The sequence below is a fragment of the Tachysurus vachellii genome, chromosome 3 (genome assembly GCF_030014155.1).
Source record: "Tachysurus vachellii isolate PV-2020 chromosome 3, HZAU_Pvac_v1, whole genome shotgun sequence".
In the NCBI taxonomy this organism is placed as follows: domain Eukaryota; kingdom Metazoa; phylum Chordata; class Actinopteri; order Siluriformes; family Bagridae; genus Tachysurus; species Tachysurus vachellii.
Genome location: NC_083462.1, coordinates 30,348,844 through 30,366,361, shown reverse-complemented (window position 1 = coordinate 30,366,361; position 17,518 = coordinate 30,348,844). Strand labels below are relative to the sequence as shown.

The window sequence follows — 17,518 nt, the reverse complement described above, 5'->3', positions numbered from 1 at the left end:
GCGTCGTTATTCACAGTGTAATCCAAGCCGTTTCCTGAGACCCCAGCCCCTCCTAGACAGAAGAAGGGGGAGAGGGTGCGAGAGGGGGAAGCTGCCCCCTCTTTTTGAGAAATGTTGTGTTTTAGAGGCTCAGGCCGAATAATGGCTTCCACATGTGGGCCTTCTCTTTCTATCTTTCAATCCCCCTTTCATTCCTTTTCTCTCCCTCCCAAGTCTTTTGCCACTCACCGAAAATCTCGCAGCATCCCTTTTTGTACGCTTCCCTCCAGCTATGCTAACTCTGATTACACGGATATAGATCACTCCAGCTGTGGGACCCTTTAGGACCAGCGCGACGCTGCTTTTGGGCTGGTATTAGAGCTGATTGGTGTTAAACGTAAAATTGCAGCATCTCTTAAACGTTCTCACGCTTTCATTTGATTCAGGTTGTGTTATTTGTGTGTTTAGAGGGTTTGGTTTTTCTAAGGAAGAAATAATCAAGAAAAATTCCTTTGGCAAATTCCAGTGCCTACACGACCTCAACCCCTCCAATCATACAGGACTTTCTCTTCTTTTTCTTTTCTTTTCTTTTTTACTCTCTGGCAACAATTATATTCATTGTGTTTTTTTCACTCAACTGAAATATATACATTTTCTATTTTTTTCTACGCTTTTGATTATGCTGTCAGTAGATAATCCAGAATCTTTATTGATATTTTCGTTTCATTTTCAGTTTACATTTAGGGATAAACACTGGGTGAATTTTATTCTGTGTGAACTGTTTCGACAGTTAGCAAATAATTCTTTCTTCAAGGACGATTACTTCCAGATTCAATGAACAGTTCAATACATATTGATATCAGTTTTATTCCAAGTGAGGTTTTTCTCACCTGTGACCTCTGTGCTGTGTGTGATCTTTCCCCTTAGGAGAAGGAGAAGAAATACATGCTGCCTCTGGACAACCTGAGAGTGCGCACTGTGGAGAAGACCTTCATGTCCAGCAAACATGCCTTTTCCATCTTTAACACAGAGCATAGGTCAGTTGTGTATACACACACACACACACACACACACAAGCACACACACAAGCACAGACAAACACAGAGACGGGAGGGGTTTATGTAGAGAGGGTTTACATTTGTGTGGTTGTCAGAAATGATCAGGCTGTAGACTGGGAAATGGAGACACAGCTAGTTACAGACAAACCACACTTTAGTGACTCACAGCTCAGGATTCACACACTGACCAGAGTGTGTGTGTGTGTGTGTGTGTGTGTGTGTGTGTGAGTCTTGCCACTAATAAGAGGTCATGACACTCGCTCAGAGCTGCACAGTGATTTATCATCGGGCGGTTATAAAACGGATTCGAATTCATAAGAAAACCGGTAAAACTCGACACAACATTTGACAAACGTTCCACCCCGTTCTCCATTGCAGCGAGTATCACCAGTCACCCCGGTCCATCTCTCCTGTGTGTCTACGGTCTCTGCTATTGCTGCTGGAATTTGTGTCTGTTCTTCTGGCTGCTCTCTGCTTGGGAGTTTCCCGGACAATTATTATGCTAGACACAAACTGGGAGCGCAATAGATTTAAAAAGTGCTGTGTGTTATATATTCTCTCTCTCTCTCTCTCACACACACACACACACACACACACACACACACACACACACACACACACACTCCGGTCAGCATTCACATATATTCTCTCTCTCTCTCTCACACACACACACACACACTCACACACACACACACTCCGGTCAGCATTCACATGCCAAAGAGATGCAGTAGAGTACTCTTGAAACTTGAGGGATTTACACGAATGTAAAAGCAACCACATGCTATACATTTCCTCTCAGGATCTCTCGCTCTCTCTCTCTCTCTCTCTCTCTCACACACACACACACACACACACACATGCACACACACACGGCCAGTGCTATAGGACCTGCTGACACATTCCTGGCTAGTGTCTATCCCCCTTTTCCTCTCCCCTTAGTCTTAGATTCTTTCCTAAGCAGCACAGCTCGGTTTCTGATTGTGGGTGTGGCCAGGACTAATTAGAGACTTAATAAGAGGGATTGCTATGTAAGCAAACACAAATCCACACGGATTAACTCACATAACTTTTCATAAATGTGCACACACGTAGCAAACTACTTGCACTCCGCGGAAGTTAGGAATTCTTGTTCTCGTGTGTTTTCTCTGAATCTCAACTTGCTACACTATAATGTACCAACTTACATGCACTCACACATGCACACACACACACACACACACACACACACACACACACACAAATGTGTAATCTCTGTGCCAAAGGTGGTGTCAGGGTGCAGACTCTGTCAGCGAAGTCATTTGGGATTTCGGGACACAGGAGAACACACTCCAACATAAAAACTATCTTAGTATTAAACAGTGACTCACACAGCCACACACTCACAAATATAGTATTAATATGTTTTGGAAATGATGTCCAACTGTAACAGCATGAGAAGGGACAGAGTGTCAATGTAATGCCAGTATTTTTTTTTAGAAAAATGGAATGTGTGTGTGCGTGCATTATTTGTGGTGTGTGTGTGTGTGTGTGTGTGTGTGTGTGTGTGCGTGCATTAATTGTGGTGTGTGTGTGTGTGTGTGTGTGCATGTGTATGTGTGTGCACGTAATTTGTGGTTTGTGTGTGTGAGAGAGAGAGTGTGATCATTTGGTGCTCATGTGTGATGGCATGTTGCCTCTATGGCTCTGGTTGTGGTCAGAAAAGGCTCAACTTCAGAGAAAGCAGCGGAATCCGGAAACGGCTTAAGAACATTTTCTTAGACTAATCATTGATTGTTTTGTTGATTTTGTCTATAGTAACACATTTGTAGATGCATTTTGAAGTTTTTCTAACTCAGACCCATAGCGTGTGTCAACACAGAGTGTAACTTCACACAGCCGTCTCTGTCTGGCTTTACACGGTTCTGATAAAACAAGTTGTGTATTTTACGTGATTGCCAATTTCATGTAAATTCCACTTGTGCATGGCAGAACTATGCCTTGTAGCTGAAAATCAGTTATGAGAAAATGTGTGCAGAATCCTTTTAAGTTTCAAAACATGAAACTGTGCTGTATTTTCCGATTCAAGTACTGACCAGAGAACATAGAGAAATTCAACTGAACACAAGGGGAACACATACAGGTGCTGGTCATATTAGAATTAGAATATCATCAAAAAGTTGATTTATTTCACTAATTCCATTCAAAAAATGAAACTTGTATATTATATTCATTCATTACACACAGACTGATATATTTCAAATGTTTATTTCTTTTAATTTGGATGATTATAACTGACAACTAAGGAAAATCCCAAATTCCCAAAATCCAAAAATCTCAGAAAATTAGAATATTACTTAAAACCAATACAAAGAGGATTTTTAAAAATCTGGGCCAACTGAAAAGTATGAACATGAAAAGTATGAGCATGTACAGTACTCAATACTTAGTTGGGGCTCCTTTTGCCTGAATTACTGCAGTAATGCGGCGTGGCATCAGTCTGTGGCACTGCTCAGGTGTTATGAGAGCCCAGGTTGCTCTGATAGTGGCCTTCAGCTTTTCTGCATTGTTGGGTTTGGCATATCGCATCTTCCTCTTCACAATACCCCATAGATTTTCTAGGGGGTTAAAGGTCAGGTGAGTTTGCTGGCCAATTAAGAACAGGGATACCGTGGTCCTTAAACCAGGTACTGGTAGCTTTGGCACTGTGTGCAGGTGCCAAGTCATGTTGGAAAATGAAATCTGCATCTCCATAAAGTGGATCCACTGGATTGAACTAGGAGCCATGGTGAACCTTGACCCTTGTGAGGCACCAGTGTTACCTGCTTGCCAATATGCTGCCATATTGCTGTATCTGCTACAGTCTCTTATGGTTGGGGGTTTGATTTCCAACTCTGCCCTGTATCTGTGGAGCTTGCATCATCTCCTTGTGCTTCAGGGATTTCCTCTGGCTCCTCCAGACTCTTCTCCAGTCTAAAGACATTCATTTGATCTCTTGGGAAGCCAAGAGAACAAAATAGGAGGTGGGATATGGCATAATCTCTTCCCTGTTAATCAGCAGCACAAGCTAATCGTGGCCGACTGTCAGCTCATGTATGTGGATGAGTGTAGATAGCACTTTCTTCCCAGTGTGTTATGCTGCCCTGTGATGCAGCAGGGTGACTATTGTATCTCTAATAGGGGAGGGCTGTAAGGTGAGTGGAATTAGCAGGTGATCAAATCTAGAAGAAAAAGAAAAAAAGATTTTTGGGTAATCCGTTAATCTCATTGCTGAAGTGTAGCTGTTCAAAAAAAAAAAAAGCACACACACAACCTGGACAGATAACACAAACATGTACATATTCCTGCCTGTGATGCATGGCGAGATGGTGTGTGTGTGCGTGTGTGTGCGTGTGTGCGTGTGTGCGTGTGTGTGTGTGTGTGTGTGTTTGTGTGTGTGTTCACCTGCTGTTAGCTCGTGCCCAGGCTTTGTGTACTTTGTGATGCTGGTATGAGGTGCAGCCAGAAACGGACCCATGTTGTGGAGCAGCCTGACAGCCTCTCACCCCACAGGCGCAACAAACCCGAACAACAGGCTGCGCAAACATGATGGGGGCGAACGGGGGTGGGCGTTTGTGTGGGGTGGGTGTTGGGGGGTGCACAAAAAGAGAAAGAAACAACACAGTCATTAGAGGGAATGTGTAACAGATGGAGGGAGCTGGACTCCAGATTACTGCCTCATGGAGCTATGCCGGCAAGAGACAAACCCAGGAGGTGACAGCAAGCAAGGAGGAAAAACATAGATGGGGAAAAAATGCGACAGCACAAAAGCATTCCAAACAAAGTCAGATTATAAAGATGAATATAAAGTGAATAAAGGAAGAGAATAAATGTCAGATGTAGGCCTGATCCCAGTTGTACTGAGTGACCTTGTTTGTTTTGTCAAGCCTGTCATGACTGTGTGTGTGTGTGTGTGTGTGTGTGTGTGTGTATTGTGTGTGTGTGTGTGTGTGTGTTGCAACCATAGGAACGTATATAAGGACTACAGGCATCTGGAGCTGGCCTGTGACTTGCAGGAGGAGGCAGAAAGCTGGAAAGCCTCACTGCTGCGTGCTGGAGTCTATCCTGAGAAAAAAGCAGTAAGACAACAACAGTAATCCTCAACCTGTACAGCACTGACCTGTAGTGTATACACATTGTACACTGCCTGCTGCTCAGTCAGGTAGCACTGAAAACGTAGCTGAAACATGTTATAAAGTTTTACTCCAGGTATATAATATATCCTACTCTATCTGTGTACACATCCACACTTTACAGAACCAAGTTCAAGCAGAAAAGTCTTGCTTAATTGGCCCGGCTAATGAACAGGCAAAACATTAATAGATATGAATTACAGATGTATTACAGATGTGCAGTGTTAGATTAATTAATATTGAATAAATTTAATAGATAATGTTAGGGATAGATTTGATTAGAATAGAGATAATTATATTCCACTGAAACCCAGCTCAGATTGTGCTCAGCGCTCAGAGATGAGAAGTTTGAGTTGATGGCTTTGAATTTATAGAATTTTACTGTTTAACATGGTTATATTTTGGACACATGAGAGTAAAATGTGTGTCTGTTTTTTGTCTGCTCTAGGTTAAAGGTTTAGTTTGTCATTCAAGCTAGTTTAGTCAGAATTTGTCTTTCTTTTAGGTTTAAACTACTAGTTTTGAACCTTTTGAAGCAGCACGTGACTACAATTGATACCAAATCTCACTAGATCTTTAGATTTTATGAGCTTTAGGGTTATAGAGATTAGATTAACAGTATATATCTGAGTGCTGTTGTGTAATGCAAATATAAATGTCCTTGCATTTTTTATTATTTTTTTATTTGGCACAATCCAGTAAGACTTCACTCTCGTGTTCTAGTTCGGGACTTAACCTTTTTCCCAGAGTGTTTCCGAGCATGTGTTTTCTCTCAAGCTCTTTTTTTTTTTTTATTGAATATTTGTACTTTTTCTGTTCACTTCTGTTCAGAATCCTCTCTCGGAGTTGTAAATGTCTGTCACCTCTCTGAGATTGTTCAAGAGCAAGAGTCCTGTGTCCCCTGACTGTGACCTCCCTGAATGTGTCTGAGTCTCTTCTAAATTGTCTGTCTGTGTCTGTTTCTTGAGTGTGTTGTATCGCTCGCTCTGCCACTTGGCCAGCAGACTTCAGGCTCTTTACCGGCTGCTCCACCATCAGCAGGCCGCCTGCATTCCTCAGCTCTTGTGTCACTGTGTTGAAGAGAGGAGAGAGGAAAGAGGGGCGTTAATGTCTGTTTCTAATCAGCCCCCTCTCTTTCTACCCTCTTTCTCCATCTCTCTCTCTCTCTCTCTCTCTCTCTCTCTCATTCTTTTGTTCCCTCTGAAGTGGGGTGGGGGGTGGGGGGGCGCTGAGTGATATTAGGGTTCTGTCAGGGTTCCCCATAACTTGTTTTGACATAAGTCTATAGAACAAACCCCTTTCTGTCTCTAGGATGTATTTTTCCTTCTGTTTCTTTCTCTCATTTTTTTTATTGTCTCTCTTCTAAATCTTAAACAACCTTGTGGATAAAGTTTGTTTCTATTTTTTACTCTTAGAAATGCTCTCTCTCTCTCTCTCTCTCTCTCTCTCTCTCTCTCTCTCTCTCTCTCTCTCTCTCTCTCTCCCTTTGTCAGTCTGATGGTGACATCTCAGAACTTGATGAGATCTTATCCGTGGATCCACAGTTTGAGAGGCAGGTGGAGACCATCCGCAGCCTGGTGGACTCTTACATGAGAATCATCTACAAGAGCATACGGGACTTGATTCCCAAAACCATCATGCACCTGATGATCAACAACGTCAGTAATAGTTATGCTTTTCCTCTCTCTCAACTAAAATCAAATATGAATGACAGTTCATATCATAGTCATGGAAAAAACTTCTTCTCATTGGTTGACAGCTGTCTAGTAAGAGCAGATCTAAATCAATGCTTCGGATACCGTGTAAGCATGTCGCTATGACGACCATAAATAATAATTAGGTATATGTTTACCAACCAAACTACATATATGACATTCAACCTTCAAAGTGTCAAAGCAGCTAAAACATGTCCTCTCACTGTGTTGTAGGAATGAAACAGATATTGTGTCCGAAACAAAAATGAATACTGATACAGACAGGAGGTGGAGTATAATGGAGGGTTCCCATGACCCACAGACACACTCCAACATCTAGTGGAAAACCTTCACAGTAGAGTGACGCTTATTATCACAGCAAAGAGAAAGAAAGAAATTATAAATGTGGAATTGGATGTTCAGCAAGAACATACAGGTGTGATGGTCAGTTGTCCACAAACCTCTGTTTATTTAGTGAATCTGCACTATGAGGAAAACGTACATCAATCCTGGCAACCCTGAAGTCTGCGACGCTAATAGAAGATTTTAGCCTAAGTAAACGTTCCAAAAATTATATTTCTGTGAAAACAAAAGAACTGTGTGTTTATAGTTTATAGGACCCCACAGCAGCATTCCAGGAGTTTGTCCCAGTGTTAGAGTAGATTTTGATAGATACAAATCTAAGTCATTATATTTTGTGAATTTTTTTCATCAAGCAGTGTTTTCCAGTGAGGGTTAATCAAAACAAAAAAAATCTAAACTTCTGTTATAGACCACACTCACTTCTTTAACCCAAATCCAAATACAAAAACAGATACGGAATATTTTTGAGCAGTAAAGAGATCGAGATACAAACACAGATAATGGACATATTGTGTTACATCCCAACTATGCTGAGGCTCATGGCTAAGATCTGTAAAAAAAAAAAAACAAAAAAAAAAGGGTAATCTTTGTATTCGGTGGGAAAGTTCTATTTTTAAAGAATAAACAGTACTGAGCATGCTGTAATAGGAAAATGATGAGTGTGTGGTATGATGTGTTACAGTACCTGTGTTGATGTGTTAGTCAATTTATATGTGTAACGTGTGTATGGTGTATTACTCCTGAAGTACAGGGTTTGTGCTTGTTTGTAGCAACATCGACTTTTCAGTTTACGTGATTTATTGTCTTCTATAGAAGAAACTTCTATACACTGAATATCAATGTACTGACACAAACAGGTTGCATATCATCAGCATGTCAAATGTTCTGTATGCCATGAATAGTTTATCCTCTAACGCTATCCTTTATAAATACCTCATCAATCATTTCACCAACACTTTGGTTATATATTGACTGTTGCCTTGTTCATACATAAACTTTGTGCTTTTCACCACTTGATTAAACTTAACAGGTGCAACTTCTCACATGGTAACGTACATTTTCGAAATGTGGTGTTTAGGCTGTAAATTCTTTAGGCTTCTGAGAATACAAAGGTTTTTCACATTTCTAAAATAACAAATTGTGCAGTTGTTTGCTGAAATGTGAGTGGAACCAGTACTACAGTGACTGAACAGATCCACAGTTTCTGATTGTATTTGGGTTTTTAGAGAGTAGCAGATGATCGAGTGGGTTAAAGCAGAGAGTGTGTACAGAATTACAGCAAAGTGCATTAAAAAGCTACATTAAGGATGACGGGTTACTGGCACCTCCGATGAAGCCAGTTTTATTGCTCTCTGTGATTTTTCCATCATCTGCATGATGCATTTTAAGAACCAAGTTTTCTTCAATAGCTTCCTACATGTTTGAGATATAATTTAAAGGTAATTATGGCACACAGTTTAGTAACAAGAAGGATCAGACTAGTTGGTGGTCAGCATTCCCATCCCATGCCATTGGCGTTGATTTGGACTTGTTTCATACTTTCTGTCTTTTCTTTCATTTCCATTATCATTTTCTGCTTTCCCATTGTCGCTGCTTACTGTTTTTCTCTCTTCTTCCCACAGGTGAAAGAGTTTATCCACTCGGAGCTGCTGGCTCAGCTCTACTCTATAGGAGACCATTCGGCTCTGATGGAGGAGTCTCCGGAGCAGGCTGTGCACAGAGAGCACGTGTTACGGACTCATTCAGCCCTGAAGGAGGCGTTGTCCATCCTCAGTGAGATCTCCACATCTACACTGTCCACTTTGCTTCCAGCCCCTGTAGAAGGTCCTGGTCTACTAAGCAGCATTGTTAACCACAGGTAGGATACAGTCCCGGAGTCAATCGATTCTAAGGTAGATAAGGGGTTTAAATCATGTTTTGTGGTAGATTAAAGTCAAAATAAAATGACTGGTGTGGATAATTAATCCACAAAGGGTTTTTGTGTATGTGAAGCTGAACAAACTTACTGTAAAAGAACACCAACAGGAAGCTTCCCTTTTGGTTTTATTGCTGTAAGAGTCAAACACAGTTGGATGCAAGATGGGTTTTCTTAATCCTCAAAATATTCCATTACCAAAATATAGCAATAGCACTGAGGGGGAAAAAATACAAGGAGAATCCACACAAATCCCTAACAAGAGTAAGGTTAAATCACACTAAAACATGGCCAGGGTCATGACAAAACAAGAAAACACATCATTAAGCTAGACAAGCAAGACACACAATCATTTATACAAGACATCATGAACGTTCTTAAGGCAACTCTCATTCTCTCTCATTCCTCTCTCTCTCAGATCTCCAACTGTTCTCTGTGCTTCTAAAAAGACATCATCTTTTGCCGGTCCCCTGACTCGCGGTGCTGTTCCTCCTGCTCTTCCAACTACTCCTGTCCTTCTTCTCCCATCTTGTTCTGCTCCATCTGTCCCCAAAGTCCTGAAGAACAAAGACTCACCTCAGACACTGACACGCCCCAACCGTATCGCTCCCAGCATTCCCAGGTAATGAATTACTGAGCACTCGGTTAATTCATGCTCCTGAATCGGGTTCTACGCTCAGTATGAATCCTATACGACACAACGTATACTTCAAATAGCTCACTTTTTCTTTGGATGGTTATGATTAATAGCTCTAGCTTAACAAAAGGAGGCTCTTCCTGGAATGATTTGTGAATGAAAAATCCTCTCTTCTACATCGAACCTTTAAGATGCAAGAAGTCGTCATCAACTGTCAGATGGCGAGTCGTGTGTGTTTCCGCAGGAGCACTTAAAAAATACTTTCGCAGAACTAATTAACGCAAAAAAATGACTTTTTTATGTACATATTTAAATAGAATCATCCAGACTTGTGTAACTGATGGTGTGCCGCAGCCGGTCACAAGCATTTACGCAGTCATTTAACCGAATTCGGCTTGTCACAAACGAGAAGAGATTTCATTTACATTTACATTTACATTTACAGCATTTGGCAGACGCCCTTATCCAGAGCGACGTACATAAGTGCTTAAATCTCTAACATTGAATACATTAATGCTGGCTCACTAAGTTACATACTTAAGATACCATGAGTTTAAAACATTTGTTCAAAGTTACAATGAAAGTGTCATTTCACAGTCCAGCTCCAATTTCACAGCCCAGCTTGTTTAGAGGACCGGACAGAGTAGCATGTGTTTCATTTACAAAACACGGTCCAGAGTCTAGTACGAGTCCAAGCTATAAAGCGCCACTTCAAACCACAATCACGTAATTATAATATATTTGAACTAATATTTAACGAGGGGGGCACGGAGGCTTAGTGGTTAGCACGTTCGCCTCACACCTCCAGGGTCGGGGTTCGATTCCCACCTCCGCCTTGTGTGTGTGGAGTTTGCATGTTCTCCCCGTGCCTCGGGGGTTTTCTCCGGGTACTCCGGTTTCCTCCCCGGTCCAAAGACATGCATGGTAGGTTGATTGGCATCTCTGGAAAATTGTCCGTAGTGTGTGATTGCGTGAGTGAATGAGAGTGTGTGTGTGTGCCCTGCGATGGGTTGGCACTCCGTCCAGGGTGTATCCTGCCTTGATGCCCGATGACGCCTGAGATAGGCACAGGCTCCCCGTGACCCGAGGTAGTTCGGATAAGCGGTAGAAGATGAATGAATGAATGAATAATATTTAACGATTAAGCCTTAAAAGGTAAACTCCTGTTCCCATTCAGTCATGTCAGTCACTTATCCAGAATTTGATGCAGCTGGACTTTATTGAGTGTACTCAGTAGTCTAGTTGATTCGGAAGGTTGGTTAAAATGTTATTAAGCACACTCAGACGTTTGGTTACAGATTCAACTCTCAGCATTTAAACACGGTCAGAAACTCTGTCTAGCCAAAGGCACATGTTTGGGAACTCTGCGGACTCACTGACTGTTTATTCCCATCCACAGTCTGAAATCATATCCATCATCTACGACAGCTAACTCACAGGGATTTGTTTGTGTTTTTGGAGAACGAGCTTCAGTCATCAGCACACGCACTCCATCCCTCTACACCTGAATAAACTAATCAAGGTCTGACAGCAGTGTACAGCGTAATAGCTTGGGCCTCATGACTACACTGTGGCACAATCCCAAACTGCCGCCTTTACCATATAGTGTATATCAGTATGTAGCAAATCCGGCAAAGCACAAACTACAGACTTTTACCACCTGTAAACTCTGGGCATGAGAAGTGCATGAGAACCGTCGGTCATATTTACCATCCGTGCCAAATGTTCGCATAGAAATGTTCTGAGAAAACAATAGCATACCGTTTCTTGGAGGACTGTTCAGTATTATGCTCAAAGGACTCTCTTTGCGATGAGAGTGAAATATGAGGCTACCTATCTGCACATCGAGAAAATTTCTACCGTACTGTTAACGTTCCCAGAGCTACAATGCTGGCTCTCAGACACCATGAGCAGATTTATGACCAGAAAACTGTTTATGTTCATAAATCAAATAAAAAAAAATACAGAAGAAACACACACACACACACTGATGTTTGTCTTCTTATTCTTGTGAGGACCTTTCATTGACAACTTACTACTCATACCTCAGTAACAGAAAAGGAAACATTTTGGTTCTTTTAGGTTTTGTTCAAAAGCAGTTGTCCTCGTAGGGACAAACTAAATGTCCCCACAAGGTCAAAACTTGATATTTCTGTCATTGTGGGGACATTTGGTCCTCTTGAAGCTATAAAAACATGGCCACACACACACACTCACACACACACACACACACACACACACACACACACACACACACACACACACACACACGAATTAAGATGCCGGCACAGTGAGGACAGAGGTTACTTGAGCTGGGTGGGGGTCTACTGGAAAATGTGTTTTTCATATTTCTTTTTTTCTTTTTTTTTTCTTCCTCCTCCTCCCCCCCAACATTCAGTACAGCCTGCCTCCATCCCCTTCCCCCGCTCATGCGTTGGATGGCTGAATCCAGTCAGCACCAGCTGTAAATAAACACTTCTCACGTTTCATATAGTTATTCAACTGTATTAGGTGGGTTTTCTAAGTGTTCTGAGATTAGTTAATAAGCCCGTAAAGCTGTACTCAAGGTTTGTTCGAGCATTCATACTCGAGTGACATCCATGATGTCCGTTGTCCAGTTTGCGTGTCACTGATCCAAGTCTTTCTTGCTGCCACACCATTTTCCCTGCACTTCTTTTCTTTCTCAATGTTTTTTTTCCCTTTGGCTGTCCTTTCATTTGCTTTCTCCCTCATTACCTCTATACTCAGAAAAGGGTCATTTTGGACCTCCACCCTTTTTCAACTGCTTCTTCTCAGCCAACCAAATCCCCTTTTTCTCTCTCATTTCTCACTTTTTCCTCACTCCATCATGCATTCCAGCTCTCGAGCATCTCTCTCTCTCTCTCTCTCTCTCTCTCTCTCTCTCTCTCTCTCTCTCCCCACCTCTCCTTTGCCCTTATTTTGCTCTCTTAATTTCTTTTGCAGTACTAGAGTATATACAAATTACACACTCTTTGCAGTGTGGCTTTTCTCCTTTGGCTCTTTGTGCTTCACAAGCCATTAAACGCTGTTCGCCTGACCCAGTCATCTTCTTTATGATATATTTAAATAAGAACGATGTGGTTATAAGGTTAGTTCATATGCTTGAGTCTGAGTTTCTATCTCGGATTACTATCAGACTAGATCACTAACTAATTACTTCCTGTTTTCTCCTTCTTTAACATGACATTTTACTAAAGGTTTCTGTTAACATACTGTTATAGAAGAGTAAGTATTTGTAGCCAATTCAATTTGGAGAGTCATGTGTGTGTATATATACCGATAAGCCATAACGTTAAAACCACTGACAGATGATGATCTTGTTACAGTGGCATCTTGTTGATGCCATGCTTCGTGGCATCCTTATTTCCTTTCCCGATATTTTATTATGCTTTATTTTTGGATATATTATTGTGGTTACAGTGTTGTTGTTTTTTTGGATGCTCAAGTGATTATATATGCTCCTCTACCCCAACTCGTGTTTTTATTAGTTGTGATGTTTCCTTTTTTATTTTTTTAAGTTAGATATTCTAATAATAACTGTTATGCAATAAAAAGTTCTTGACATTGATGTGATGAAAGCAGGAAAAAGAGTTAAGTTTTAGAATCTGAGTGACCAAGAGCGAAATTGTGATGCTGGACGACATCTTATGTGATATCATCTTAAGGAGTTTTTCCTCAGTTCATTAGGGATAAATGAAAAATGCTGATTTCGATGTTCATTGTCTAACACAATAAGACGTGTGTATACTAGTCCTTGTACTGTCTCCTGCTCCAAAATAAACCTCTGGTATTTCCAGGCTGTTCAATCCGTTTCAATTTTAAGCCTGGTTTTGCTTTCTTTTCCATCATCTCCATCTTTTCTCTCGATTGTCCAGGGCTCGCCGCAGATCCTGAGGAAAAAAAAATATCCCCCCTCCCCAAACCCCCGTCTCCTCATTCTCATCTCAAAAAAACATCTCCCTCTGCCAGCTCCATTAGAAAGCAAGATTCCTGAACCTCCACAGGGATCTTTCCTGGATTTGCGGTGCACACACAAACACACACACAGTTTCTCTCTCTCACACTCACTGACAGCCCACATTGCCTTAGGCATTTATGGCAGCTCGTGCCAATTTGGTGTCACAGCCCTGACAGGAATTATTAAGGGGTAACAATATTATTCCAAAAGTCTTTTTTTTTCTCCACACCGTTTTTCAAAAAGCACCTTCAGAAGGAAAGAATTGAGAAACGGTAAACATATAAGATTTGTTTGAATTTGAATGAGATGCTTTTTCCCCCTCGCAGAATAGATTTGTCATTAGCTACGTTCATTTGAACTAATCAGAAGCCGTTATCTAATAATTAGGTGTAAATAGGGTTTACAGAGACAATTTGATGGTGTCTGATGTAACGTAGGTTTGTGGTGTGTTATAGCTTTTAGAGCTTTTATTTACAGGGATCTGATGACACTTCTGGTCATTAATCAAAGCTGTGATCAGTCGTTTTAATGTAGCCTTTAAAAAGTGTTCAAATTCAAACAAAAACACATGTAGAGACTTGAATGTTTGTGCAAGATTGAGAGTTTTCTGCAGTCAGTCTTCTAGGATTATAGAGTTTCTTGTGATTATTGTAGCCCAAAATTATTTTGCTGCAATTTCTCATTCAATTTGTACAGTTATTGTTGTTTTTTTTTGTGCTTTTTTTTACGGGGACAACTACCTAAATTTGGCAAAACAGCAAGCACTGGATTCTTCCTTTAAACACCGCTCAATGTAGATACATCATTAGGTTCTGTGAGAGCTGTACTCATGTTCAACACATATTCAGCTTAATCCATCTTCGATTCATGTGTGTTGATGTCACACAACACGTCTTGGGCCGAATCTGCAAAAAAACTATGTTTGTTTCAGAGGGACTGCTCAATCTGACAGAAAGCAGAGATGCCTCCTCGTCCTGATTGGTCGGCGCCTTAAGATCATGATTTATTGAAAACATCCTCACTGTCAGGAAAGCTGCCTATTAGAAGAAAAGTAAACATGACATTTGATGCTGATTTCTGTTTGTGTGTGTGCGTGTGTTTCAGGAGACAGCCACCAGCAGTGCCTTCGCAAAAACAACACGAACATAAGAGAACCCCGAATACAAAAGGAAGAAGGACTGAGTGAGAATTATAGAACTTCAGCCTGGTGTTTGGTCCAGATTCTTTTCACTGAATCGTTAATGAGGGTTTACAGGTGCTACACTCTGGCTGCATCCAAACCCTCCTTTTAAAGCACTTAATATTCGGGTGGAACAAAAAGCAGTAGTAGATCATAGCTGGTTTTTACAACACTGGTTATTTATGAGTATGTGTTTTCTGCTCTAGCCTGAAGTCTATCACCTCAACTCTCACACCCTTACTCTTCAACATGGTTCTATACGAGAGGGGATCAACTACAAACGGACTGTAGGATACACCAGTGAATCTGATGCCTCGCTGGCATGTTGTCACTAGTGAACAATATTCTGCAATATTTTATTCATTTTATACGTTCTTTATTCTACACTTGCAGCAAGACTCCACAAAGCCTGTGCTGTTCTGCATAAAATACTTAATCTGTTTTCTTTTGCCTATTTGTGAAAATTCTGTCAGGCAGAGAGACCATGTGTGTGTGTGTGTGTGTGTGCATGTGTGCGTGTGTGCATGTGTGTGTGTAAAGTGCTTTTGTAAATAATGGCAGACCTTATTAAAAGGAACATGCTGTACACTTACATGTACGTTAAATCGATTTTCATTCCGACTTCCTCAGAGGTTCAGAACGTTTTGGAGTAGCTTCAGTATCTGTGTTATCCTGGTCAGGGTTGTGAAGGATCAGGAGTCTGTCCTAAGTGGAGTGTAGGTAAGTGTACACATAACCCTGGAACTGTGAAGTGGCAATTGACACCATCACCAACACAGACACCATCCGTTCTCTATGAATAATGGCAGCACTATTCCAGATATCATCCCTGACAACTGAGCTGGGAGACTGATGCTGTCTTTTCTTTCATCTCCTGAGTGATCGTCTGATGTGGCATTGTTGGAACCAGTGGGGAAAATGGTATGAAGGGTGTTACTGCTAATAAGCACCTCGCACACTCACACACACACACACACACGTACTCACACGCACTCACACACACTCGCACCCCACATCAGCAGACCTGAAGGTTACACTGACCTCTAGTGGCCACATAACTACTTTGCTCCTACTTTGGACAAAAGTGAGGTGGATCAAGCCACTTCAAAATCACTCCAGCTTCAAAGAGTAATAGTATAAAAACAAAAACTTTCTATAAAGAATCCAATTCACTCGCTTCCCCCTCTCCAAACCAACCTTCACTCCCCCTGCTATTAGAATTTTCTATGAAACAACAACTGCCAATCAGGGAGAATGAAGGTGAAACACTTGAAGTCAGCCAACATGCTGCCTCACAGGGCATTGTAACACACTCCAAAGATTATTGCCTGATCCAGTGCAATGTAGGCTGATTGGCATCTCTAAGTTGTCTGCAGTGTGTGAGACTTCTGCAAGTGTGTATATGATTGTGCCTTGAAATAAGATGGCACCTCGTTCAGGGTTGTCCCCTTCCTCGTGCCACTTTGAGTCCACTAGGATATACTCGAGGGCCCCGAGAGCTCCTAATTTAGCTTAAAAAGTCTAACTAGGCATCTTATCTGAAGAGTGATTCAGGACCAATCTCAGAGCAACATTGAGCTAGGAAAATACACAAACTTTTATATTAGAGAGGAGGCCAATTAAAAAATAAAATAAAAAAGGAGCTCTTTTAAAATCTGGTCTATTATAAGCCTTCACATTGTCTCTATACTAAGATATTTGAGTCTATATCATGTAGGGATTGCATTCATAACTAATCATATTAGAGATACAAATTTTGTGTGTGTGTGTGTGTGTGTGCCATTTCTGAGATGATTCTGTGTCGGATCTTTAATATGATTGGCACAAAAAGAATCCTTATACGATCTAATCTGTAGCATCTTTTTAACTCACTATCATTATTAAATATTTTATACAATACATTTCTTCCCCTATTCACCTTTCAGCCATTTTCACCTCTGCTAAAGAAACTCTTAAGCCTCTTACGTCCTCAGTACTTGTAACACTTTTGACCTTAAGAGCTCTTTTAAGGGTTAATAGGCTTTATGGATAACTTTTATCTTTATTTGGATCTTTTCTATGTCACTAGGAGCAATTCTTTACATTAAGAAGCTTTATTAATTCGGGCCCTGGGTTCCTATTATCCTTTAAAGTAAGTGCTACAGAAAATGTACAGTCTAGATGTATGAAAGTTTGGCCTTTAAGGTCACCATATCTCTAATCCTTTGAGTTGACAGCTCTTCACCTCCAGACAGTTACAGTTATCTCCAGCTGTGTCCTTAGCGATGGTTCCATTAGACTTGCCAGGACACACGGTATCTAAGAAAACATCATACAACGATTTTATGCTTCACCAAAAGTGAGTCTTAAGAACAGTGTGCTATTGTTTTTACATGTTTATTTGACTTTGTAATCTTTTCCTTATGATAATTAAAAGGGCATGGTTAATGATGTGATGTGAGTTTTGAGTTCTGAGCCAAAAACGACAGTCCAGGTTCATTAACATGTACAGTATGTGCTTTATACTGGCACCTGAAGCTCCTACTGACACTTCAGCACAGTGTACTCCAATAGATGTCTTTGCTA

General features: G+C 41.0%; 1 protein-coding gene across 3 annotated transcripts in view; it reads left to right on the top strand.

Moving 5' to 3' along the window:
• dnm3a (dynamin 3a) overlaps positions 1-15,528 on the top strand; it is a 32,224-nt gene extending 16,696 nt beyond the window's left edge. For 2 of the 3 annotated variants that reach the window (XM_060866707.1, XM_060866708.1), the window contains 6 exons: positions 907-1,016; positions 5,020-5,131; positions 6,679-6,843; positions 8,865-9,100; positions 9,576-9,779; positions 14,878-15,527. In XM_060866707.1, the coding sequence (XP_060722690.1) occupies positions 907-1,016; positions 5,020-5,131; positions 6,679-6,843; positions 8,865-9,100; positions 9,576-9,779; positions 14,878-14,959 (909 nt within the window). In that variant the 3' untranslated portion in view covers positions 14,960-15,527. Of the gene's footprint in view, positions 1-906; positions 1,017-5,019; positions 5,132-6,678; positions 6,844-8,864; positions 9,101-9,575; positions 9,780-14,877 lie in introns of all 3 variants that reach the window. The other variant, XM_060866709.1, reaches the window with a different exon arrangement.
• The last annotated feature ends 1,990 nt before the right edge of the window (positions 15,529-17,518 follow it).